Raw genomic sequence first — 24,281 nt, 5'->3', positions numbered from 1 at the left:
TTTTATAATTCTTCATATAATTCTTCTTAATCTCGACGTTGATGGAGTTGAAATCAGATTCATGCCCGTCCCCCACGATTTAATGCAAGTTAATGTGGGCCCATTAAAGTCAGCCTCGAAAATTGATTGATCGCCGCTTGATTAATAAGCCACTAAACCGAAAAAGGTCACGGGGATACAAGTGCGATCCCAAAACGTCCCGAAGATTCCAACGTCTCCATTTCATTTCATCTCATCGCCACCTTGAAACGCCAAATACTCTTCATTCACGTGTCACCCCATTTATCATATTCTTTATTTACAATCAATCTACTCGTGTCATAAGCCGGTTTCGACTCACCCGACAACCCCTCACAAAGCTGCAAGGCTGACGTTGTTTCACTCACCTCTTCTCACTCATCCTCATAGTCACATTCACATTCACATTCACATTCATCCACTTATACAATGACTGCGCAGTCACCCCCAAAGCGCAGAAGTCGCTTATCTTCAAACAACCAAGATCACGACGACGCAGCACTCAAGGTCCATTCCCCCTCCCTCCTCCTCCTCTCCCCATTGAACCTCCACTTACATCCCTCAGGCCCGCCGCGAACGTAACCGCGAAGCCCAAAACATCTTCCGCCGCCGTCGCCAAGCCGCCGAAGCTGCACAGGCCCAGCGCGTGCGTCGTCTCGAGCAGGTAGTCGAGGAGATGAGCTCCATCTTCATGTCCTTCGTTGACGAGATGCTCACCACCGAAGCTGTAGTCAAAGCCCAACCGAGTCTTGTTGGGAGTCTGAGGAGAAGTATGGAGAGGATTCTGGAGCTGGCGCATGAGGTTGTTGGGCCGGAGGAGGATCTTGTGCTCATGCCGAGGGAGGGAGAGGATAGGAAGCGTGGAGGTTCTGGATCGCCCGAGAGTGAGCAGAGTGAAACGACGGAGGATTCTTCTGGTTCCATGGCTGTTGATGTGAGAAATACGCAGGTTCAGACGCTGACACCGCCTACCTCAACGGTTATGACTTCAGTTTCTACACCTACACCACCATCTTTATCGACACCAGCACCGTCTTCACTATCAACACCGCCGTACTTCAACTCTCAACAACCACCAGTGGCCAAATCCTTCAACTTACCAACTTTCTCTCTCTCTCCTCAGATCTTCGGCAACGGCTGGCTCGGCACAACCCCTGCATCACCCGGCGATCTCGCCGTCCCCTCATCCACACAACACTCAGCATTCTCATTCCGCCTCGCCTGCGACATACTAACAATAGCATGCCGCCTCCTCGTAAACTCACCGCCGCCCTACGAAATGTCAGCCTGTGAATCGCGCCTCTTCTGCAACACCCTCAAAGGCCGTGCAAAAGATGAGATGCTCACACGGCTGCGCTGGCTCATCGGCCCGGGTCGACATGAGATGTATCGCGTTATCGATCTCCCGTATGGACGATATGGGCAGTATGTGTATTCTCGCGCGGAGCTCAACCCTTCTACGGTGGAGGATACAGAATGGCCGTGGCCTACACAACCGGCTGGAACGCGCATCGACCATTTCACACGGTTCTTCAGCGTCGTTGGAGTCGAGAAGCAACTCCTCGCGCTCGGTGCCAGGGTTGTGGACGCTGAAACTATGGAACTCAATCTTAACAACTCGCCGATGCCGAATGTCGGACACGCTGTACCGAAACAACCCGAGAGCTGGAGCTTTGTCAATTGTTTCTCATTTCCCACGGAGCCAAAATCTGGTCCTGTTACAGTGCGGGTGAGTATACCAGCGCTCATAAAGTCGCTCGCTACGAGATCGCTTTGTTTGATGCGGGGACCGGGAATACCGAGGTCCGAGATTGGGAGTGCGATTGAGGAAGCCATCATCAAAGCATGATAAGCACACGATAAAAAGTTTTATGATTTAACGAGATGGACACATGAAGGGCTGGATCACTATCAAAGGCATTTGGAATCGGATATGGCAAAATTTTGGGATGGAAGCGTTGTTATTATGGCCTAGTAAAGCGACCTGTATATTGGTATCTTGAATCCCTTTATCTGTCATAACGTCGTAATCTGTCATTTACAAGAACAGCACAGGTCTTTCCCTTGACACCTGTCTACTATATACCCTCCTCTTATAAATATCATTGGTATGAATGCACAAACGTGCTCATTATCGTCTCTTAGATCTGAGTAGTCCCTCCCAGGAAACATGATGTCTCCAAGAGTTCTTCTGCTCTTGCTGTCGTCTTTGAGCCGGCCGTTGAGCCGGTCGTGCCGGAGCTCGAGGATTTGTTCGTCTCGGCTGTCGAGGCCGTCGTGTGTCTATGGCGACGAATTTCATAAATTCGGCGTCTTGACTGGGTGGCAGCGTACTGTTTTTACCACTACTTGTCCTTAGAATTGGGTCGTCTTTGAGTGTCTTGGGGTGAATTTCCAAAATGGCACCTTTGTGCTCTTTTCCTAGCTTGGCCGCGTCTACGAGGGCTTGCAAATCGATACCTCGCTTCTTCTTTTCCTTCTCTTTCATCATTCGTGTTTGGTCTGATCGCTCCATCGCTTCACGCTGTTCTTGTGTCATGGGCGTCTCGTCCTCATCGGGTTCGTGGGTCAAGTGCATCATGTGGAGGATATTCTCAACAGGACCCATCTCCTGCTCTAGTTGTTGGGCTTCCTTGTCATCGGCCTTCTTGCGCTTGAAGCAGCTAAAGGCCTTTGACAGGAGTGCGCGAGTCGGTCGCCAAATTGTAAGCCAACAGTCGGCGATGAAGTTGAAAAGACTCTGGACTAGGCTATCAGGAATCTGTCGAATCAAAGCTCCCAATGGAATCGACATAACGCCGAAGAGCAAGCTCCATCCCCATTGGGCACCTGTAAGGGGTGTTGTGTCGAATGCTTCGCCTCCCTTGAAGACGATGACGAACTGGCCGGCGATAGTGATAAGCTGCACACCTATGAACCAAGGGTTGCGCAGGAATCCTTGATACCAAATATCTAGCTTGTTATCCACGCGGCGACAGTTGTGTTGATTAAAGAACTGCATCCAGACGTAAATGTTGAGCACCAATGTCTGGAGCTTCTCAATCTCGAATTCAGTGTCGGGGTTGAAGAGATCCCATCCAGCGTAGTGAACAACAAAGACGACTATCAACTGGTAGATGGCTTGGCAAATGATCATCTTCCACATAGTGATGGAAATAATAGAAGCATTACGGGGTTCGGGTTTCCGCTTGAGGAAGTCGGGCGAGGGGTGATCGGTAGCATAACCAAGAGAAGCAAAGATGTCCATGATCAAGTTGATCCAAAGCAATTGAACGACAGTGAAAACAGCGTCGCCAACGAGCTCGGAAACGACGGTGATGATACCTGCGGTGATGTTGATGGTGAATTGGAACTATCGTTTGGTTAGCAAAGAACTTGGCTATATTGATCAATAACCTTACCTGGCAAAACTTCTTGACGGAGTCATTCACAGTTCGACCCCAAGCCAAGGCCTTTACAATGGAAGCAAAATTGTCGTCGAGAAGAATGATGGATGCAGCCTCCTTGGCAACCTCAGTGCCCTGGATACCCATAGCAAACCCAACGTCCGCCGCCTTCAATGCCAGACCGTCATTCGTACCATCACCGGTAACAGCTACTGTCTCATTCATGCGCTTCAGGTGTGTTACAAGAAGAAGTTTATCCTCAGGGCTTGAGCGAGCAAGTACTTGCAGTCTTGGAATAACAGCGTCAAGCTGCTCCGGTGTCAAGTCTCTGAATGTTGGTCCATCCATGGCAATGCCGCCGGCTGTGTAGATACCACATTCCGTTGCAATAGCCTTGGCGGTCAAGAAGTTGTCACCTGTAACCATACGAACAAACACTCCAGCAGCCTGACATTGGCGAACTGATTCCACAACCTCGGGGCGCAATGGGTCACGAATGCCAAAGGCACCGATGAAGATCATGCCAGAGGCCAACCACTCTAGGTTAATGTTATCGGGGTCATCGTCTGGGCCATCGAAGATATCTTGCGCGCTAAAGTCTCGGTATGCAATAGCGACAGGTCGGAGCATCCTGTTGGCGTAGTCCTCGATGGTGTTACGATAGCTTGCACGGTCATTCTCCGATAGTCGTGCAATTGGTACTCTGAATGTTGGGTCCAAAACGACAAAAGCACAATATTCAAACACAACTTCCGCTGCTCCTTTGACGAGAAGTCGGTAGCGGTCGTCATTGATCTTGACCAAGACTGCCATCCATTTTCGGGAAGAGTCGAACGGAAGGATTGCAACGATGGGGCAGTTGGCCCTCTCCTCAGCCAAATTGTTCATGACGAGATGCTGACGAGCAAAGTGTAGCAAAGCAGTCTCCGTGCTTGAGCCCATAAAAGTAGCGGTACCCGAGTCATCATTCTCAAAGGCCGTGGAGTTGAGGGCGATACTGTCCTTGATCAACCGCCGACATTCTGGAGAGAGTGACTTTGCCATGTCAATCGAACTGTCGTACTTGATAGTCGAGGCTCGCGACATGGACGAATCGGGATCCGGAACAACCAGGTCGGTGTCGTCAAAGTAAGACTCCAAGCCAACACGTCCAGCCACGACAGTCATCTTGTTCTGTGTCAGGGTACCAGTTTTGTCGGAGCAAACTGTTGTCGCGTTTCCCATGATCTCACAGGATCGAATCAATCGCACCAAGTTGTTATCTCGGAGCATACGCTTCGTGGCAAAAGCCAGTGCAACGGTCACATTGAGCGCCAGTCCTTCTGGAACAGTGATGACGACGACCGTGACGGCCAGAATCAGAATATGTAAAAAGTCTTCCGCCTTCTGAGATGGCCCACCAGTAACGGTGTGGAGAGTGACCATGAAGCGGATAAAGAGGACAAGAAAAAATATGGAACCTGCAATGGCACCGATAACAATGAGTTGCTTGCCAAGACGGCCAAGCTTCACCTGGAGTGGTGTCTCCTTGACGTCGTCTCTCAACGACATGAGGATACGGCCATAGGTCGAGTTGACACCAACAGCAGTAACGAGATAGGAACCAACACCACGCGCGACAGTGGTTCCACTGAGAATGAAGGGGTCAATTCGTGATGTAGCTGCATGGTTTGGCCTTGGTACGGTCTTGTGTACAAGATCAGCCTCTCCAGAGATGGAAGACTCATTCATCTGCAGACTCGAAGCTTGCACAAGAACACCATCCACGGCAACAATATCACCGGCCTCAAGGTGTAAGAGATCACCAACGACAACATCTTGAACGGGGATGCGCTGGAGCTTACCCGAGCGCATCACCGTTACATCCCTTTGTTGCTTTCGCTCATTGACCTTCTTGAACTTGTAATTCTTCTGCCAATCGGTCGCTGCGCTTGCGATGATGATGACGAGAATCGCAACAACAATTGTCACACCATCTACCCACTCAACACGCGATGCGCCTATCGACTTGTCGACGGATTGGTAAATACCAATAGCGAGCGAGATGGAAGCAGAAATAGTTAACAAGATGATAAGCTTATCATTGAATGCTATCCATAATAGTCTGAAGAAAGATTTTTGTGCTATTTGCGGAAGGCGGTTATCCCCAAATACTCGTTTTCGATCGACAAAGTGGCTATCGCGATGTTCGAACAGTCCATTGTGTAAGAGCGGCGGCGACGGCGGAGGTGATGCTGCAGATAGAACTGGTGGTCGTTCAAGGCTACCAGAGGCTACAGCTTCATCCAAAGTGACGGTACCATCCAATGTTGTTTCGTCAGCGCTTAGTCCTGCTGAGATATCGGTTCGAAGACCAGCGGCTAAACCCAACAAGCCTCCAAACGCGCGCAGAGCCGAGATATTCTTGGCGGTCAGGAGTCGATGTAGTTGAGACGGGGTAAACGCGAAGTTGTTGCCCTGGATATGTTCGTCGTCATGCAAATCGAAGGGCGGGTCGACGTCGTGAGGTTCGGGTTGAGGATTCATCGTATTATCAATCTTCGGCTGGTGGTGACTACCAGCGCCAAAGTTGGAGTTAGAGTTGGACCCTTCGCCAGAGCCGCCATAGCGTGAATCAGGAATACTCGTGATGTCGTCCATCAATGGGAATCTGTGTTACAGGTTTGTGAGGGCGAAGCAGCCGTTGATCCAGAAAACCTGGTACGGCACTGAGCCACAAAAAGAGAGGTTGAATGAAAACAAAACAGAAGAAATAGGAAGAAGATTCAGTGGTTGATCGAAGACGGTCTGAAGGAGACAGGACCGTTGATTGATTGTGGAGGCACTGAAATCATGCTCAAGCTCTAGCGTGGGGGAGGCTTTTACAAAACTCTACCCCGAAAGCGTTAGAGTCAGCCAGGACCAGCAGGAAAATAAAGAACCTTAAAGAGAAACTCGTCATACCTGGGCGACTGGTCTCCACCGGGAAATGACCTTCTGGCGGGCAGAGTTGGTTGTGAGTGGTGCTTGGCAGGTCAATCTCTATTCTGTGGCGGCGCAACTCAACTCTGTCTCTGCTGCGTTCTTGTCTGGGCTGGGGGCCCCGGGCGGTCCGCCTTGTACAAGAAATACGCCATATCCAGTAACAATCAGTAGCGACACGTCGCTAACCCACTGTAACTGGTCCGCCTTACAGAGGACTGACTGCCCCGTAGTTGAGTTGGGGAACTGATATTGTCACTGCCCATCATCTCGGAAGGGCCGAGACTCTAAGGGGGGCTAGGTAATCCTGAAAATGCTTGGTGCTGTTGCTATCGTGTCTTGGCGGTCGTCTTGGCTGCAACGTCGTTTGTGCTAAGAGAGACCGAAGCTTTTTGGTTAGTGTCGTCGTCGTCGTCGTCGTCATCATCATCATCACAAGCAGCAGCCTCTGGTGTTGAAGTCGCTAGAGTCATCCAAGGATGTAAAGAAACGTCGTTGAATTAAGAATTGAAACACTACTAGGGAAATAACGAGGAATGAGGCAGATCATGCACCCGCTCCAGAGTCCAGAGTGCCCTGCTGAAAAAGCCCCAGCCCAGCCTAACCAAACCTTACACGCGGCCCCTGGTCTTGATCTTCCTGGCTGAGTAATAAAAGAGGCAACCCAATTTTTCTTGGCGAGAAAACAAAAAACCACGCCAAGATATTTTTTTGTTACTGAGGCCAAAGCGAAGTTTGGCCTCTGCCAAGGTTTCTCCAAGTGATTTACCAACGAGTCAGATGATGCGAGTATCATAATAATTCTGGGAAAAACTGGAATAATTGACTCAAGCCGATGTCATTTACAGTTATCAAAGACAGATCAATCAGATACGCGGATCCGGCCGCATCTGATAAACCCGAGGCCCCATTCTCAAAAAGATGCCCAGACTTTTGGGTCCAGAAATAAACCGAGATGACGAGCTACGATACGAGGTTGGAGAGGGGCATATTATTGGGTAGCCAAGTTCCCAGAACTACCTGATACTGTACTGTCTGTGTACGGAGTACAGTTGGGAGTGATTGTGGTAGTTGATGAGTTGAATTAGACTTTCAGTTACATAAGGCGGCTTTCATCAATGGTCAATCGCTAGCCACGATGAAACGGGGACGATTCAAGCCGTTATTAACAGTCAAGCCCGCCGTTACAACCAAAAAGTCAAACGGCACAAACCTAACTCAAGAGTAACTCAACTCCATCTTGATCAGAAAAAGCAACAAGTATAGACACAACCCATGTGCAATGAGCACAGACTCACTACACCAACACTCATCTCCATCTCACCGTGTCGTCTTGTCCCTACAGCCTCACATCTCACAATCCATCCGTCTATCCAAAACCATCAATGACACAAGCGCACAAGTCAATTCATGCTCGTGACTGCTCCTAATACTCTCCCCGGTAACAATTGTATTCCACACTTCATGATCCAGTTTAGTGATCAGGACATCCTATCACTTTCCACCTGTAAAGCCAGAATATAGAATACCGTATCCTTCACTTCAAACCAATCTCGTCTCGTCTGTCCAATTAATACCTCCCTCTCTTCCCCGATCGCTTCAGCGCCCTGCCGGCCGAGACATGCATTCCCAGATGAACATTTCCAGACATATCGGTTGCACAAGAACTTCACATCGACTCCGGGATATTTGCACGACCCTGTTCAACAAACTTCCCCATCGAGACTGTTTGCGCAGAGTGATACAATACTGAAATATAGATTCACGTCAGCGGTAGAGACATGCCAAGTCGTTAGATGTTAAGCTTGAATCAAAGACATGGCGTTGTCTTTCGCTTCGACCTCCAAACATTGAGCACATGGTGTCGTATCCTGTCCAGTTCTGTTTCGTTTCACTTCTGTCACTGCCCCTAAACTCAACCTATAAACGCCCTCAGGAGAGAATCAACACCTCAGAGCTGCCCTATCCGACGGACTTGATGCTCCAAACAAAGCAACTTCCCGTATCAAAGATCCCGTCATTGTCCTCCGTTTGGTTCCCGATTCATCCCAAAATGCCTCGACATGACTCGCTGCTGTAGTTTGCCTTGGAGAGGGCGGCATCCGTGGCTGGATACCCGTTGGAATTCTCCTTCTGGGTTCTGAATCTTTAGTCGGGGTGACAGAGACATTGAATCCACATGGCGGCTTTTGACAGCATTGGGTTTGTGGAACGGGTTCGGTGATGAAGGTCTCGAACATGTTTCTTGGTATGAGTCTTGAGATTGTCCGGATGTGATTCAGAGATAAAGCTCCTTGACTTCCCGCTAGATCTTCAGTGGTTTCTTCAAACAACTCAAGACTATCAACCATGGAGTTACCAAGAGCTTTACTCACCCTCCTTCTTCAGTTCGTCCTCTTGCCTCTAGTTACAGCTTTGCCCCGTCCCCTGAATACACGAGACGATGAAGTCTTTGCTCCCAAAGTCATGATCATCTCAATGGTATGCCCTCTCCCCTATCCCATACTACTTCTCTAATAACAGACAACAGTGGTCCCCCGAAGCTGCAGTCTGGCACGAACGCCTCCCAGGCTCAAGTCTAGGCAACCTCTCCTTCAAGACCATCCACACCCCTGGCCTCTCCATGCTCTTCCCCTGCACTACCTGCACTGAAGATGGAAGCATATGCCATGTCACCATCGGCGAGGGGGAGATAAACTCCGCCGCTTCACTCATGGCTCTCATGCTCTCACCCAAGTTTGACTTTCGCCATACATATTTCCTCGTCGGCGGCATAGCTGGTGTTAATCCCAAATACGGTACTCTTGGTTCAGTTGCCATCGCTCGTTATTCGGTCCAGGTTGCGTTGCAATATGAGATAGATATACGATCTCTTCCTCAAGGCTGGCCCACTGGATATATCTCATATGGCCGTAACCAGCCTTACCAACAGCCCTTCATCACATATGGCACTGAGGTCTTTGAACTCAACGCTCAACTTCAAGATGCAGCATACAAACTCGCTTCAAAGGCTCAGCTGGAAGATGCGAATGGCCCAAAGGAGTACCGTGCACTCTACCGCCGAATGGGTGAGACATACAAGAGTGCCTCTCAACCACCATCTGTTATCAAGTGCGACACAGCTACGAGTGATGTATACTACTCTGGTAGTAGACTCTCGGAGTCCTTTGAGAATACTACCAAGGTGTGGACAAATGGCAGTGGCGTCTACTGCATGAGCGCCCAGGAGGATAATGCAATCTTAGAAGTCCTCGTCAGAGCAGCGATTGCAAAGATCTGCGACTTCTCAAGAGTTATGATCTACAGAACAGGTGATCTCTCCCGTAGCCCCTATCAATCATCTCGCTAACCCTTGCAGGTTCCAACTTTGATCGTCCTCCTCCTGACTACACCGACCTAGATCATCTCACCGCCGCCAAACAGAATGGCTTCTCAATCGCCATTGCCAACATCTTCAATGCAGGCGTTGAGATCGTAAAGGGCATCATTGAAGATTGGGACGCCACGTTCAAAGATGGCATCAGAGCAGAGAACTACATTGGAGACATCTTCGGTAGTCTCGGTGGTGAGCCTGACTTTGGCTTTGGGAGTTTGACACATGGTGAGCGCATTGCGCCGGATAGTGAGAGCAGTGTGTTGGCGAATAGGGAGATGGATAGGCGGAGAATCTTGACGCAGAAGTCTCTGAGGAAGATCTGAATGAGTAAGGGCATAGCAGTTAGGTTGGTATCATTTGGTGTTGGTAAGCTTGGGAGAGCGTATGGTATCGTGGCGAGGTCAACCTTCTTTCTATTTTGTTGTAATAAACACTTTTCTTTGGGCCTTTTTAACCCGCCGTCATTCTCAATCATTTCCGCTATCAGCTCTTTGGTATCATTGCCGGTTTACTTTCATGAACCAGTATGTTTCGCCAAACGATCTCGGGTATGCTTTGTTCACCTCCTCACACATCAGCAGGCCAAATGGTTTCATTGATTCACATATAAAAACATCACCTCGCATCGCTACAACTTTTCAAGTCACGCTACCACGGCCCATCGGCCCAAACGTCGTGTTCATTCGTGGCACACAGCGTCGCCCAGCCTGACGCAACCCATAGCACGGTAAAATGAAGGAACAATAGGAGAAAACTCATGGCTAAGCCCCACGCTCGTGGACCGCTCGTGAAGTAATCTCCATAGCCTTGTCTCAGAGCAGGAGAATAGCTCGTCATCTGTGGCAGGCCAAGATCTAGCGCTGCAACGCAGACGAGTGGAATGCCTACGTTCGGTTGGACCATGAGTGGCCAGCAGGGGCGTGCAAGAGTAGTCATTTTGATGCCAAACAAGCCGAGGCGAAGGGTATAGCTGAGCAGCGGCGAGTTTTCGCCTGCCAGATGCATGGATCGAATGAGAAACACAGTTGCTCTCCGTCTAAGAGCGTCAGCTGTGGTCGTAGGCGGCGGCATCAAAAGTGGAGGGCTTTGAGAGTTTCGCCTCTCGTGCATTTCTGAGTGCTCAGATGCGTCGCTGACGCTCACGGCTGGTGTTACAAAAGATCCACGGTGACTCTCCTGGCTGTGGGACATAACCATTGACTGTGAGCCACGGTGTCTTGATAGAGACTGGTGATGTGGATCCAGCCGAGAACTTTGTGCACTCTTGGTAGGCGACAGATCTCTCGAAGTAGTCCTAGCCAGGGCACCAAGCTCTTCAAACTTGTCCGATGTTGACGCTTGACGACGATGTCGAGGGCCTGTAGAACTGTAAGAGTAGGTTTGTTACAACACAAGGAAAAGAAACTCACCTGGAACTGGGGTACCTGGGGGAGCGGGCGAGTCCAGATTCTGTATGCGAGTCCCGATCCCGAGATTTGGTGCAGGCTCCTGACTTGCACCATTCTCGAACGTCATGGACTCGCCTCTCATGGCCTTGAGAACCTCATTGGCACTCGGCCTTTCACCAGGGTTGAGAGCCAACAGTCTCTTCAAGAGTTGGTATAGCTTCGAGGGAAGATCCGGGCGCTCACGTCGTTCATCCTGGAACCCTTGCCAGTGAGTAATCTCGGCTCGAAGTTCATCCACATCTTCAAGTTCTTCTTGCAAGGCATTCGCGCTTTGGTAAGGAAGTCTCCCGAAGCACATGAAGTAGAGAATCATACCAAGTGAGAAGACATCCGACTTTGTGGTGAAGTTTGCATATCGACCTGAGGAGATATCCATTTTGAGGACCTCGGGAGCGCAGTACGAGATGGTTCCAGTAGTGCCTGAAGACTTGCGGACGACATTTTCAGGCTGGACTTCACCGAAATCGCTGATGAGGCATGTCGTTCTGCCACCCTCACGATGAAGCAAACAATTGCTTGGTTTGAGATCGCGATGAATGTAGTTGGCTGCGTGGAGGTATGCCACGCCGGATGTGATGTCCTTGAACAGTGTGTAGATTTCGTCAAAAGGGAGCTTGCGGTTGCCGTTCAACAAATCGATAGGAGTTTCGAGTTGACCCTTTGATCTTCGACGCATCTGAGCCTTGAGCTCCTCTTTGGTTGCCTCACGTGGTGCTCCGCCGACGATGTACTGTTGGAGGTCACCACCGTTACAGTATTGCTGGAGGATGAATGCGCAAGCGACACTGGGGCCAAATCGGGTGAGTCTAACATCCTCAAGCCAGACGTGCCGATACGATACGAGGTTTGGATGGGAAAGCTTGGCGAGAAGCTCGACTTCGATGAGAACCTTCTCTAACCAGGCGTGATCATCTCCGACGGGAACTCGTTTGCAAGCGAATTGGCCAAGGGCGCATCCATCAATTTCGTGCCGTACAAGCAGCACGACACCTTTGCCTCCCTTCCCTAGGATTCTTTCCTCGACGAAAAATGTGTTGAAGTAGTTGGGACTGAATGCATCTCGCCGTATTCTGCTGCCTTCCGCTTGCGCGACACCGGGTGTGCTCGACACAAACTCGGCCTCATCTGGGCCTGGAGATGGTGATGTCTGATTTGTCGTCGGGCTACTACCGCCCAATACAGGACCAAAAAGTCTTCTTACTGGGCTCGGCGGGTGATCGGCGGAATTATCGTTATTCGCATTGGCAGCGCGAAGCATGCGAAAGTAATCGGGGTCGACATAGGTCTCTTGCCGAGCACCAAAGGAATCATAGCTTCGGTCAGAGGTATTCTCGGAACGAGTGAGCGGCTGATGGCATGTGGGACAAGTCGAGATGCCTCTGATCTCGAGCCGATGAGATTGAGAATCGCGAACAACGATAGCGTTGTGGTGACGGCTGTAAGTGACAAGGGTTGGTTAGCTTGCTGGGGATACCTACATACCTTACCTTGCACAACAAACAAAAGGAAACGTGATGACGTACAGAACAATCTCTCGGCCCTCATGGGGCTGGTAGGGAATTAGCGACATGTCCTTGGAGTGGGAGCGTCAGGTACAAAATCCAGGATCGCAATCATGGTAAAGATGATGCGACGGGGAAGTTGAGGATTTTGTGTTGGAGCCGTTGGTTCAAGTGGAAATGGAAGTGGAATGGAAGTGGAAAGTTTCGCGGGGAAGCTCCAAGTTGCCAGTGGCAGTTTAAGTGGTGTTGTTGATCGATGCTGACAAGGAAGGGATCGGAGATATCGAGGTAGCGTGAACAACAACAATAAAAGTGCTACTCAAAAATCTATAATATCACAGTGAGACCTTATGAGTCATTAGCTGCGATTACTTCGCCTTCTGTAAATATTATTGATTAGAATGTCAAGTCTATTTGACTGTATTTTCGACAGCTTCTACGAGCTCTGAAGGACAAAGTGGAGCTTGAAGTGTTAGTGATGCATCTATGAAGGGTGTTGATCATGAGGAACCTCAATTAAGCTTTGTCATTTGTATCTTGACGCCGTTCGACAGGTGGATCATGAGTCAATTGCCTCTGAAACGGTATCAAGTCAAATAAGAGAAATTATAATATTGCCACATTTAAAGCTTTCACAAATCAGCCACTGCCCCAATTCGAGGCAGAATGTCAGGTTTGAAGGTCTAGGGTATTTTGGCTGGATGTCCTCGACCAACAACACCTTCCCCACTATCGCGAGGCTTCAGGCTTCCCAATTACACGCAAGCGACTCTCTTTGTCCAAAACTACTTCATTACCATGTCAGAACTCCGACAAGCGTGTGATAGATGTCACAGTAAAAAACTAAAATGCACAAAAATACCTGCCTCTTCAGTCTGTACTCGATGTGTCAAAGCTGGAGTTACCTGCCTCTTCAGCCCCCCAACTCGGTCTCTGCGCCATCCTGACAATGTTGCCTTCAACTGGTCTATGCTTGGCTTGGATGAGCCTACAATCGACCCAGTTCCTAGTATTAATCTTGATCAATTTATCACAACGCCGCCTGTTAGCGAGGATGCAAATCCACCTCCACCTCCACCTCCACCAGCTCAAGTCACCGAGATATCTCAGTTGACAGATCTCATGGCTGGGCTGGATCGGCTACAGACCGGATTTCCAACCTCGCAACGAGACCATTTATCTGCAAGGGAACTCACCGAGTTCATCAAGATATGCAAGTTTGATCTTGGGTCATTCCTTGAAGAGCTGCTTCAACGTTCTCAAAAGCTACTTCACTTATATCCCGAAGTCCTCAAACGACTTGAACCCGAGGATATCAGCTGTGACGCCCCGGATTGCATACATAATGCACAAAAGGAATTTTCACTCTCAAAATCTAGAGTTCCGATCGACCAGTCTCTTATTCACCTCATCATGGCCTGCCACCTAAGACTACTCGATATCTTTGACATGATCACTAACCATGGGCGTATGTGCGCTCATGCTGTACCGCTGTTACCCAGAGAACACGAGCCCAAGTTCGACATGCCCGAGATCAAGATCGGCTCTTTCGTTGCCCCGAAAATCTCAGCTGCTTCAATGATGATCGCAATGGTGATCGAGCTCCAGCATTCCCTGGGCTCAAGGGCAGAGCAACTGGAAGTTGCGGTATCATTAGCTGTCGGAAATGAGTCAAAAGCAGCAAAAATAATGAGTCTTCAATGCGAATCATTGAAAGAACGAGCTTCAGACACTCTCGAGGGTCTTTGTTCTCTTCGAGACAACCTTATGAAACTTGGTGTCATCAGATGATGTTTTTTTTAACAGTTTCCTTCATTAAAAATTAAAAGGACACGCAGATAAAGCAGACATCGTGGGGATTCTTCTGTCTTTGAGGAACCTTGGACAATGGTAGTGCATGAGAGTCAACTGGCATTGCTCCCTCGCTAGTCGTGTGCAAGAAAGACAGATATGGCTGACTTGCTGGATGGACGAATATGTTGGCTTCGATGCAAGGAGCCTGAGAAGGGCCGGTTTGCTTCATCAACTACCCTGTGAGATTGTCGAGCTCCGTCATCTGACCGTTCGATTGGGCCCTGCCTCCACACGGGAACACGCACACAAGGGGGATCAGGGCTTTGGCATACAATGCCGACATGCTTACGATACTGCTTCATCACTGGAAAACGTCAAGGCAGCTGCAGGGTTGTCATACTGTCGCTTTACAGTAATGCCCGAGATGTTACGGCGTTACCTCTTTGAGATCCGCCCCCAAACAACGAGACCCGATTGGCACACAAACTTACATGTTTTGCAACCAGTGAAACCATGCTTTCTGATTTACCCGCATATAGCTGTTACAAGCCAGCTATGCAACATCGTCTCATTCGTTCTGTCGCAATGCTCCGCCGTGGCCGAGCTACCAACGGGTTCATTCTCCACTATGTGCTTCCCATGAAAGAGATTCTGTGGATAACCTCACAGCTGACGTTCGCGGCTTCTGCGTGTACGAGGCCCAAAGCCAGTACAGAAACACGGGAGAGCGCGTGTTACCCGGCTAGGGGAGGAAAGAAAACTCGGGACCTTGATCCTAAATGATGAAAATATTTAGGTAATTTAGCCTAAGCTTAGGGGACTCTTTACTAAGTTTATTTTGGCACCTTCTTTTCAAGTCTTGAGTTTTCTTGCTCCCTGAGGCCCAGCTACAGGGGACGGAAGTTCAGCCTTTGGCGATGGCATTGATTGTCCGATCATGCAGTCGTGCAGAAGTTAAGGCTGAGGTCGGGGTTACGACTTAAATGAGAAATCCTCTGCAGGCCGTTTTTTGAGTCGAATTAAAGTGATACGGTCAGAATAGGTACCGGTTTTGGTGCCGCTGTCACACCACATGAACTTCTATGGGTGGTCAGACTGGGAATTCTTCCGATTTTAAGTGAAGAACCTCAGTTCATAGCCGAATATCCGTATACGAGACTACCATTACTAATAAGTGATGAAAGAGCGCAGGGAAATGTCTTAGCAAAAGCCATGGGGGCACCTCCGCACAAGAGAAATCCCCCCAAGGCGGGACGGATATTGCGAGGAAATAGACCGGACGTCAACTCCAGGACTCGGCCGAGAATATCTCAGCACGCCATGTCTAGGAAAGCGGGTGATCAAGCCGTTTCAAGCAAGACCCCTGCCCAATGAAATTGGCAGACCCATACGAGAAAGGGACCCTTTGCGAAGACAACGTGCTCTAGTGCCATGTAGGTAGACGGAGTTTATGGCTGAACCCGAACGCGAGCGAGGACCCGAAGAAGAGAAGAGGGAGGGAGGGGGGAAGATGTGCTCCGGCCGAGGTTTGTTGCATTGGAAGAGGAGATCTCCAACTGATTTAGACAGAAACCCGAATTGGCGGAGGCCCTGTTGCGTTGCTTCAGGCTATGTTCAAGGATGTAGGGCAGCTTTGTTTTTCTCTCTGTTCTCTTCACTTTTCTCCTTCTGTGCCTCATTTCATGCCATATGACTCCCCCATGATCGCACACTGAACTCGTTTGTGTTGCCCCGTCCGCAAGCGAGAACAGCTTCTTCCAGTCCGCCAAACAAACAAACTTGACTTTGTTCTCAAACGAGTATACACCCCGCTACTGGTGTCCCTGAGGTCTTCCAACCTCGTTTGTCCGTCCGTCCGTTCATCCGTCTTGTCAGGCCATCCGCCTTTAAAGTCCTCCCATCAACGACCTTGTCTTCCGCCGACAACTTTTTTACGAAAATTGAACCTGACCGACTTGAGTGGAGAGGAACCACAGAATAGGATTTGCGAAAATCCGGGGAGACGAAACGCAAAATCTCCACCAGCATAACCTGGGAATTACCCAATACGGACTATCTCCGACTTCATTCGTAGTTCAAAATACAGCTGAGACGTTCAAGATGAGCCGAGACGATGACTTGACTCGCGAAGAGTCAAAATCTCATGCATTGACCCGCGAACCAACACGCGAAGAAATGACCCGGGAGGCTATTGCGGAGGGCCACGATGCAGATATTCCTAGCAACATTGGGTTTATACCTACTCCGGCAGACGAGCAAAGACGAGCCAGTCTCACGAGTCATCGACGTGCAAGCTATGCAAGAGAAGCAGCCTCTCTGGAGCCAGAGAAGCACGGTAAGGAAAACGGGTCCGTGAAAGATGAGGAAGAGGGTTCGCAAACGCAGAGCGAGAGCGATGTTGTTTGGTGGGATGGTGATAAGGATCGCCAGAATCCGTACAATTTTGCTACTTGGAAGAAGGTTCTCAATTGTGTGCTTGTAAGCGCACTGACGTTCGTTACTCCCTTGGCTTCTTGTAAGTAGCCCTTGTTGTAATATCTATCTCGAGATTATAGCCTTCAAGGACATGCTAACGTGACATAGCCATGTTTGCACCCGGTGTACCGCAACTCATGGTCGAGTTCGGCAGTCAAAGTCGCGAACTAGCATCCTTCTGTGTGTCTGTCTACGTTCTCGGTTTCGCTGCAGGCCCCATGATCTTTGCTCCCCTATCGGAACTTTATGGACGTCAAATAGTCTATCACTGCTGCAACGTCGGCTTCATCGGTATAAAATAAATCCTCACTACCTCCAAACTTGTCTAACTCTGTCTCCCAGTGTTCGTTATTGCCTGCGCCAAAGCTCCCTCGTTGAGCAGTTTCATCGCGTTTCGTTTCCTTAGTGGCACATTTGGCTCGACACCCATCACCAACGGCGGCGGTACGATTGCGGATATGATCGTTCAGGAGAAGCGAGGTGCGGCCATGGCGAGCTTCAGTATCGGTCCGCTTCTCGGACCCATCATTGGGCCAGTTGTGGGTGGTGTTATCACTGACGCCCTGGGCTGGCGATGGGTGTTTTGGATCATTGCCATCATATCTGGCGTCCTGTCCTCTATCTTCTTCTTCGCCTCAGAGGAGACCTACGCACCCGTCATTCTCGCCCGAAAGACAAAGAGACTCCAGAAGGAGACAGGCAACGACCGCCTTCGATCTAAACTTGACGCCGGCCTCAGTCCTGCAGATTACTTCAAGCGCGGTATCCTGCGCCCATTCAAGATGCTCCTCTTCTCACCCATCTGCATCATCTGCGGTGTATACGTGGGACTTGCCTATGCATACCTCTACCTCCTCTTCACGAGTCTCACACCTCTGTTTATGAAAATTTACCACTTCAACACAGTTCATGCAGGCCTAACGTTCCTGGGTCTTGGTGTGGGCAGTATGATTGGCGTAGCGTACTTTTCAGTCTCTAGTGACAAGTACATGAAGAAGAAGGCTGCAGCTGCTAAGGAGCAAGGCATTGACGATCCTGCTGAATCAATGAGGCCCGAGAATCGACTTCCGCCGTTGAGGATTGGTGCTGTTCTGCTCCCGGCTGGTTTCTTCATTTACGGATGGACTGCAGAGTATCAGACTCATTGGATCGCACCCATCCTTGGAACATGTGTCATTGGTGTCGGAAACCTGGTCATCTTCATGGTAGGTCTACCACTTGGTATCGTGATGCCGACTAACCATATTACAGTCACTACAGATGTACCTCATCGACAGTTTCACCGTCTACGCAGCCTCTGCCCTCGCCGCCAACGCCGTGATGCGATCAATCGCTGGAGCATTTCTACCTCTCGCGGGACTGCCAATGTACGACAAACTCGGTATGGGATGGGGAAACAGCCTTTTGGGCTTCATCGCTGCTGCGCTAATCCCTGCGCCGTGGCTATTCATCAAGTATGGAGAGCATTTGAGAAAGAAGTTTGAGATCAAGGATTTATAGACGGAAAAAGTGGACAGACTGGCGATTCACAGGCATACATAGAGGAAGCCCAGCATTTGTTCTTAGCATATTCTTTCACGGAGTCACTTTTTATCATTCGCCCACTGCATTAGCTTGTGAGTGAGACAGTTCCCATGGTTCTATAAGGGAGCTGCAGATGAGGCGGCCGTTGGGATATAACTGATGCGGCTCGAGCCGAACCGCCAGGGGTCATGAGAAAAAAAGGCGATGACGGAAACTTGCCATCACGCATAAAAAGGCGTCCTGCCAAGGGAATCTTTCACTGCCTACCTATATCGCGATGCTGTACGGCTGCACGGCATTCACGCAATGTCCACTATAGTAGCGACTGAACATGGACAACTTGAGTTGCCTCAATGACCCAACTTTGCCATAAGAACTCCGTCGAAAGCACCGACAGTACCATCTCATCATGACAGCCCCTGCGTGTAAACAGCGGCGCCTTGATCCACTAGATCTACAGCAACATACTTTACTAAGACGTAAATGACCCACGGGTTAGAAGACTTCTCAGTCTATCCCAGACTTATCCAATCACTCGAGTCCATTAGGAAACATCTTGAATCTCCCTATCATCTCTGTGTATCCATCTCATCACCTCATTACCCCAACACGGTGTCCAAAGCTCATCTTGAAGGACCGACTATTCACCTCAATCGTAACTATCATGCCAGAATCGGTTATCACCGACCTTTTATAAGGTCAGGCCACACCTTTGTACACGGACCACAGAAAAGATAGACCCATCCACGGGAGGAAAAGACCTAGGTCAACTTAGCATAAGTTTAGGATACTTTTGCTAAGTTTAAGATACTTTTCACTGAGTTTATTTTGACGCCCTATTTGTATCAGGCCCTGCTGTTTTCCTGCTTCCCGAGACCCATCTTATCATATATCGTACTGTTAGGGGTAAGCAATGCACCCTTGAATCGCGAGATCTGGTCCCTAGCTCGGGGTCTTTCCATATCTCAGCCCTTTACTCCGTAATCCTTGGCTACATGTGTGGGCTAGATGCCTTCGGATAGGCGGGTCGTTAGGGACACATGTGTTGATGCGAGAGGTGTACTGGACATTACACGACGGGATGTTGGCCTGGTATCCCTAGTGTTCTGCAACATCAAGCTTACTGATGAATGTCTGCTTTATGATGAGTGACATACGCACTTGAGGCACATTTCACAGAGACATATGGTATGATGCAAAGGGACTTGCCCTGTTTATTCCTTTACGTGACTCAGAACTCGTAAACCAGTACCCTAACCTTGGAAACAACCATTGCCCTGTCTATCATTACTAATTTCGCATTAAACAATTCCCCATCACTCCACGTTCATCTTTAAGAGACTTTTATGCTTTACTGAAGCTGACCAATGCCGAGGTGCTCGGGGTCAGCCTTGACGATTCGGAGGGTGTTGGTGTTACCCATGCCGCCCTTCCAGCCCTGGACAACGACAACGGTGTCACCGGGGGTGAGGACGTTGAGCTGAAGAGCGTTGTTGACGGCCCACTTGATTCGGCGATCGACATCCTCCTGCCAGTTAACCTGGGTGAAGTCGGGCTTGGTCTCGGGGAACAGGAAGGGGTACACGCCACGGTACAGATGGGCGAATCGAGATGTTGTGGGGCTTCGAGTGACCATGAAGATGGGGCACACGGGTCGGTACTTGGACAGCATGCGGGCCGACTCTCCGGAGGTGGAGAGGACAATGATACCGCCAGCGCCGAGATCGAGGGAAGCGCGGACAGCAGCCATGGCGCAAGACTCGACAGTGGAGACGGGTCGCTTGACGAGAGTGCACATCTCCTCGAAGTGGGAGACGTAGGGGATGGTGTTCTCGGCCTTGAGGCAAGTCTCGTGCATCTCCTTGACAGCCTCGGAGGGGTAGCTACCCTTGGCTGTCTCACCAGAAAGCATAACACAGTCGGCACCATCAGTGATGGCGTTGCCGACGTCGCTGATCTCAGCACGGGTGGGGCGGGGGTTCTTGATCATGGACTCGAGCATCTGAGTAGCGCAGATGACGGGCTTGCCAGCGAGGTTGCACATGGCAATGAGCTTCTTCTGGGCAGCAAACACCTCAGCAGCGGGAATCTCGATACCGAGATCACCACGGGCAACCATGACACCATCGGTGGCCTCGAGGATCTCCTTGAAGTTGTTGAGACCCTGTCGGTTCTCAATCTTGGAGATAATCTGAATGTGCTTGCCCTTCTCACCGAGGACCTCGCGGATGTCATGGATATCCTCAGCGCGGCGGATGAAAGACGCGAAAACCATGTCCACGTTGTTCTCAACACCGAACTTGAGATCGGCCTTGTCCTTCTCGGAAAGAGCGGGAAGATCGACATCAGTGTTGGGCAGGTTGACACCCTTCTTGGAGCAGATAGCGCCGTTGTTGCGGGCCTTGACTCGGATGGTCTTCTCGTCCTTGATCTCGAGGACGTCAAAAGCGAGAACACCGTCGTCGACGTAGATGACGCGGCCGGGCTCGATGACACTGGTGATGTTCTTGTAGTCGACGTACCTGCAAGAGTTAGCTTTAGGAGTTACACCAGTTTCTATTGTACTCACATGTTCTTGTCGTCACAAGAAGTGGCATAAGAATCGTCGGTGGTGATGTTCATCTCGTGGCCAGCACTGATGGGAATATCCTCATCGTTGGGAGTGTTACCCGTTCGGATCTCGGGGCCCTTGGTATCAAGAGCAATGGCAACATTGCGACCAGCGTGGGTAGCCTCGGACTCGCGAGCATTGTCAATGACAGACTTGTGGTACTCATATGATCCGTGGGAGAAGTTCATGCGGACAACGTTAAGACCGGAATCTCGGAGCTTGTTGATGGCCTCAACAGAATTGGTCTTGGGGCCAATGGTGCAGATGATGGAGGAGCGGCGGTAGTTGCGCTGAGGTCGGAAAGCGGTGTCGAGGGAGGCAAGCCATGAGATCTTGCCTCCGAACTCGAGGTGGTCCTGAGCAGTAGCAGCCATGACGCTTTTGGAATGTTTGTGTGAGGGTTTCTGAGCCATTGTGAAAGAAGCGATTAGCAAATGTTGAGTAGTGGGTGGGATGAGCTTGGCGGGGTAGCTCTGCTGCAAAAAGAATGAAGACGTGAGGAATTCAGCCCGGAACAGTTGGAGAAGACAGGAAATATATGTCTCTCTCAATCAACTGATATCAGCAGCCAACAAGTAGCAGAGCAGAAAGATCAGGTCGTTCTGCGGGCACTTGCTATGCAGGCCAACAGGGATGTATCCGTGAGCTGTAGGCAAGTACATGGGGCTAACGTGGATCTGATCTGACGTTAAGTGACGTGGTGGGAAAGGCGATAGCAATGGGGCGTGGCATTTCTCGGTGGGCAGAGCAGTCGGTGCGACACAGTCTGGCTGGCTTGGTTGGCGAAAAGGACAAAAGACGACCCATGAGCTCAATAGATGGGCCGAGTACAGAATCGTCAGATAATCGCTAATCGGGCCAGAAGAACCGAGTCCAAACCCGACACCTTGTCACGTACTGTTAATGGGTCGCAGGGGAAATACAGTGTTTCTGAACTGCTACTGCAACCCAAAAGCCAGAATCGTATCTGCAAAGACGGGTATATGCCACACCTCCATATCGCTATCGCCATCATTTTTGGAGGGCCGGTAGACCAAACCCCAAAGGCCCAAGCCACAGCCAGCAGTCGTCTCCATTCATGTGCAGCAACAGCAACAGCAACAGCAACAGCAACAGCAACAGCAACAGCAACAGCAACAGCAACAGCAACAGCAACAGCAACAGCAACAGCAACAGCAACAGCAACAGCAACAGCAACAGCAACAGCAACAGCAACAGCAACAGCAACAGCAACAGCAACAGCAACAGCAACAGCAACAGCAACAGCAACAGCAACAGCAACAGCAACAGCAACAGCAACAGCAACAGCAACAGCAACAGCAACAGCAACAGCAACAGCAACAGCAACAGCAACAGCAACAGCAACAGCAACAGCAACAGCAACAGCAACAGCAACAGCAACAGCAACAGCAACAGCAACAGCAACAGCAACAGCAACAGCAACAGCAACAGCAACAGCAACAGCAACAGCAACAGCAACAGCAACAGCAACAGCAACAGCAACAGCAACAGCAACAGCAACAGCAACAGCAACAGCAACAGCAACAGCAACAGCAACAGCAACAGCAACAGCAACAGCAACAGCAACAGCAACAGCAACAGCAACAGCAACAGCAGCACGTTGACTTACAGGAGTATATAGATTTTGTTGTACGAATGTTGCACCGTACGATAATAACCCAGAAGGATGATGTGGTCAGAGAGGCAGAGGAACGTGCGCACTCTTCCTGGTATTATTTATTGACGACGTTCGATGGAGGAGCTCGCAAAGGTCGAAGCGTAAGGGGCGGGATGGTACTAAAATCTGTTTTGGTCGTTGGTAAGAAAAGGGTTGAGAGATGAGAAGGAAGAGAAAAAAGAGAAGAAGAGGGAGAGAGGAAGAAATTTGGTGTGGTGATGATGATAATAATAATAAAAGACGGGAGAGCCCAGCCCAGTTGGCACAGCGCAGCGCAGTACAGCTCAGTAAGGTACAGCGAACGTTCAGGGGGTACTTTACTCTTGCCTCCCCAATCAACAAAGATTTGTACCTCACCGAGAAATCACAGCCATCATGACTGGAGGGGTAAGAGCCAAGCATGGAGTAGCGTTACGGAGTACTTACCTCAGATGTACTTAGTACGGTGAATTCACAGGTAGCCCGCTTTGGTCAAAGTGTCTGAGCTCTGGGCTGTCGCTGTGGTTGAGATATGGATGGCTTTTTTTTTCGCCTTTTTCTTTTTTCTCTTTTCTTTTCTGGCGATCTGGTTCAGAAATTATGGGGAGCTGTTCCTTGCACCCCGCTTCCTGTGAGATGCAAGCTTACAGGCCTTGAAGTGTGTGAAATAGCTTTGGAATTGATTTGTATGCTCACAATGGTCTAGAGCTCTAATTTAACAAGTCTCAAGTAATGTTGATGTGTATATTCCTATAATAATATTCTCGAAATATCCAATCTGAAGTCACTGTCTTGCCCGCCCTCGTCAAAGTCGCGTAGCTATTTTCTGTTCCCCCACCAAACTCGACCCCGCTATCGCGCTTGGGTGTATGGTGGCTTTGCTTCTGCCATCCATCAGCATCGTTAAGTTACAGCAGCACATTCGGGGCAAAGCACTCCGCCCGCTACTGCAGCATCCGACAGTAGCTCTCCCCTCCCTCTACGAACTGCTCTCCCCAACCCCAAATCGGTAATTTTATCTGTACCTCACCTTGCCTCGCTGATTTATGTTCATATTAGCCAAATCTTAGAGTGGGTTATCATACCGAATGCATTGGCCGTGTCATGAAACGCGCAAACAAATGCCAATCCCCCGCCACGCAAATGCTGACCGTAGTTAGGTTACCTCATCCCTTGACTCAATACCAATTCGTTGAGGAGGTAGTGGCAGGGTATTTTGATGGTGCCAACAGAGTTGGAGTCAGAAAGCGCCTAATTTTCTAGCGAATAAGTATCGCCCTCTCACCTTGAAAGCATTGGCCTCACCTGAGCTCGTAACGTCTCAACAACAGTCATCAAACTTTGATTGGGCCGAAATGCAAGACCAATCAGTCAATTCATTACCAGGCATGCTGCTACGATTGGGTTGAGGTTTGTCTTAGTATTGCATACTGCTAAGAAACCTCTTGGCATGATACACATCAACTTCGCTTCTCATTATCCTCTTCCTGTTCAGGCAGAACATTACAATACTGTTGATGAATGTCATG

The 24,281-nt window shown here is 49.8% G+C and overlaps 8 protein-coding genes across 8 annotated transcripts; 4 read left to right on the top strand and 4 right to left on the bottom strand.

Annotated features, from left to right (window-relative positions):
* Window positions 1–447: 447 nt before the first annotated feature.
* FSUBG_10362 (uncharacterized protein) lies at window positions 448–1,867 on the top strand (the record flags this gene model as incomplete). Its single annotated transcript, XM_036674933.1, has 2 exons — window positions 448–525; window positions 584–1,867. 2 exons carry the CDS (start codon window positions 448–450, stop codon window positions 1,865–1,867), a joined length of 1,362 nt encoding a protein of 453 aa, XP_036534183.1.
* A 282-nt stretch (window positions 1,868–2,149) lies between these two features.
* FSUBG_10361 (calcium-transporting ATPase 2) lies at window positions 2,150–5,930 on the bottom strand (the record flags this gene model as incomplete). Its single annotated transcript, XM_036674932.1, has 2 exons — window positions 2,150–3,370; window positions 3,420–5,930. The coding sequence occupies 2 exons, from the start codon at window positions 5,928–5,930 to the stop codon at window positions 2,150–2,152; spliced, it is 3,732 nt and encodes a 1,243-aa protein (XP_036534182.1).
* A 2,784-nt stretch (window positions 5,931–8,714) lies between these two features.
* Window positions 8,715–10,064, top strand: FSUBG_10360 (purine nucleoside permease; the record flags this gene model as incomplete). The annotated part of the gene is made up of 3 exons (XM_036674931.1): window positions 8,715–8,846; window positions 8,896–9,676; window positions 9,724–10,064. 3 exons carry the CDS (start codon window positions 8,715–8,717, stop codon window positions 10,062–10,064), a joined length of 1,254 nt encoding a protein of 417 aa, XP_036534181.1.
* Window positions 10,065–10,389: 325 nt separating this feature from the next.
* On the bottom strand, window positions 10,390–12,759 carry FSUBG_10359 (IKS kinase; the record flags this gene model as incomplete). The annotated part of the gene is made up of 3 exons (XM_036674929.1): window positions 10,390–11,099; window positions 11,151–12,625; window positions 12,677–12,759. The coding sequence occupies 3 exons, from the start codon at window positions 12,757–12,759 to the stop codon at window positions 10,390–10,392; spliced, it is 2,268 nt and encodes a 755-aa protein (XP_036534180.1).
* Window positions 12,760–13,489: 730 nt separating this feature from the next.
* FSUBG_10358 (transcription factor ACEII) lies at window positions 13,490–14,482 on the top strand (the record flags this gene model as incomplete). The annotated part of the gene is made up of 2 exons (XM_036674928.1): window positions 13,490–13,509; window positions 13,609–14,482. 2 exons carry the CDS (start codon window positions 13,490–13,492, stop codon window positions 14,480–14,482), a joined length of 894 nt encoding a protein of 297 aa, XP_036534179.1.
* Window positions 14,483–16,585: 2,103 nt separating this feature from the next.
* Window positions 16,586–18,460, top strand: FSUBG_10357 (multidrug resistant protein; the record flags this gene model as incomplete). The annotated part of the gene is made up of 4 exons (XM_036674927.1): window positions 16,586–17,000; window positions 17,069–17,251; window positions 17,303–18,165; window positions 18,212–18,460. 4 exons carry the CDS (start codon window positions 16,586–16,588, stop codon window positions 18,458–18,460), a joined length of 1,710 nt encoding a protein of 569 aa, XP_036534178.1.
* Window positions 18,461–19,835: 1,375 nt separating this feature from the next.
* On the bottom strand, window positions 19,836–21,508 carry FSUBG_10356 (pyruvate kinase; the record flags this gene model as incomplete). The annotated part of the gene is made up of 2 exons (XM_036674926.1): window positions 19,836–21,006; window positions 21,054–21,508. The coding sequence occupies 2 exons, from the start codon at window positions 21,506–21,508 to the stop codon at window positions 19,836–19,838; spliced, it is 1,626 nt and encodes a 541-aa protein (XP_036534177.1).
* Window positions 21,509–21,933: 425 nt separating this feature from the next.
* On the bottom strand, window positions 21,934–23,175 carry FSUBG_10355 (uncharacterized protein; the record flags this gene model as incomplete). Its single annotated transcript, XM_036674925.1, has 2 exons — window positions 21,934–22,720; window positions 23,126–23,175. The coding sequence occupies 2 exons, from the start codon at window positions 23,173–23,175 to the stop codon at window positions 21,934–21,936; spliced, it is 837 nt and encodes a 278-aa protein (XP_036534176.1).
* Between the last annotated feature and the right edge of the window lie 1,106 nt (window positions 23,176–24,281).

The sequence above is a fragment of the Fusarium subglutinans genome (genome assembly GCF_013396075.1).
Source record: "Fusarium subglutinans strain NRRL 66333 chromosome Unknown NRRL66333_c0000178, whole genome shotgun sequence".
NCBI classification, from domain to species: Eukaryota; Fungi; Ascomycota; class Sordariomycetes; order Hypocreales; family Nectriaceae; genus Fusarium; species Fusarium subglutinans.
This window is presented reverse-complemented; position numbering and strand designations above follow the sequence as displayed.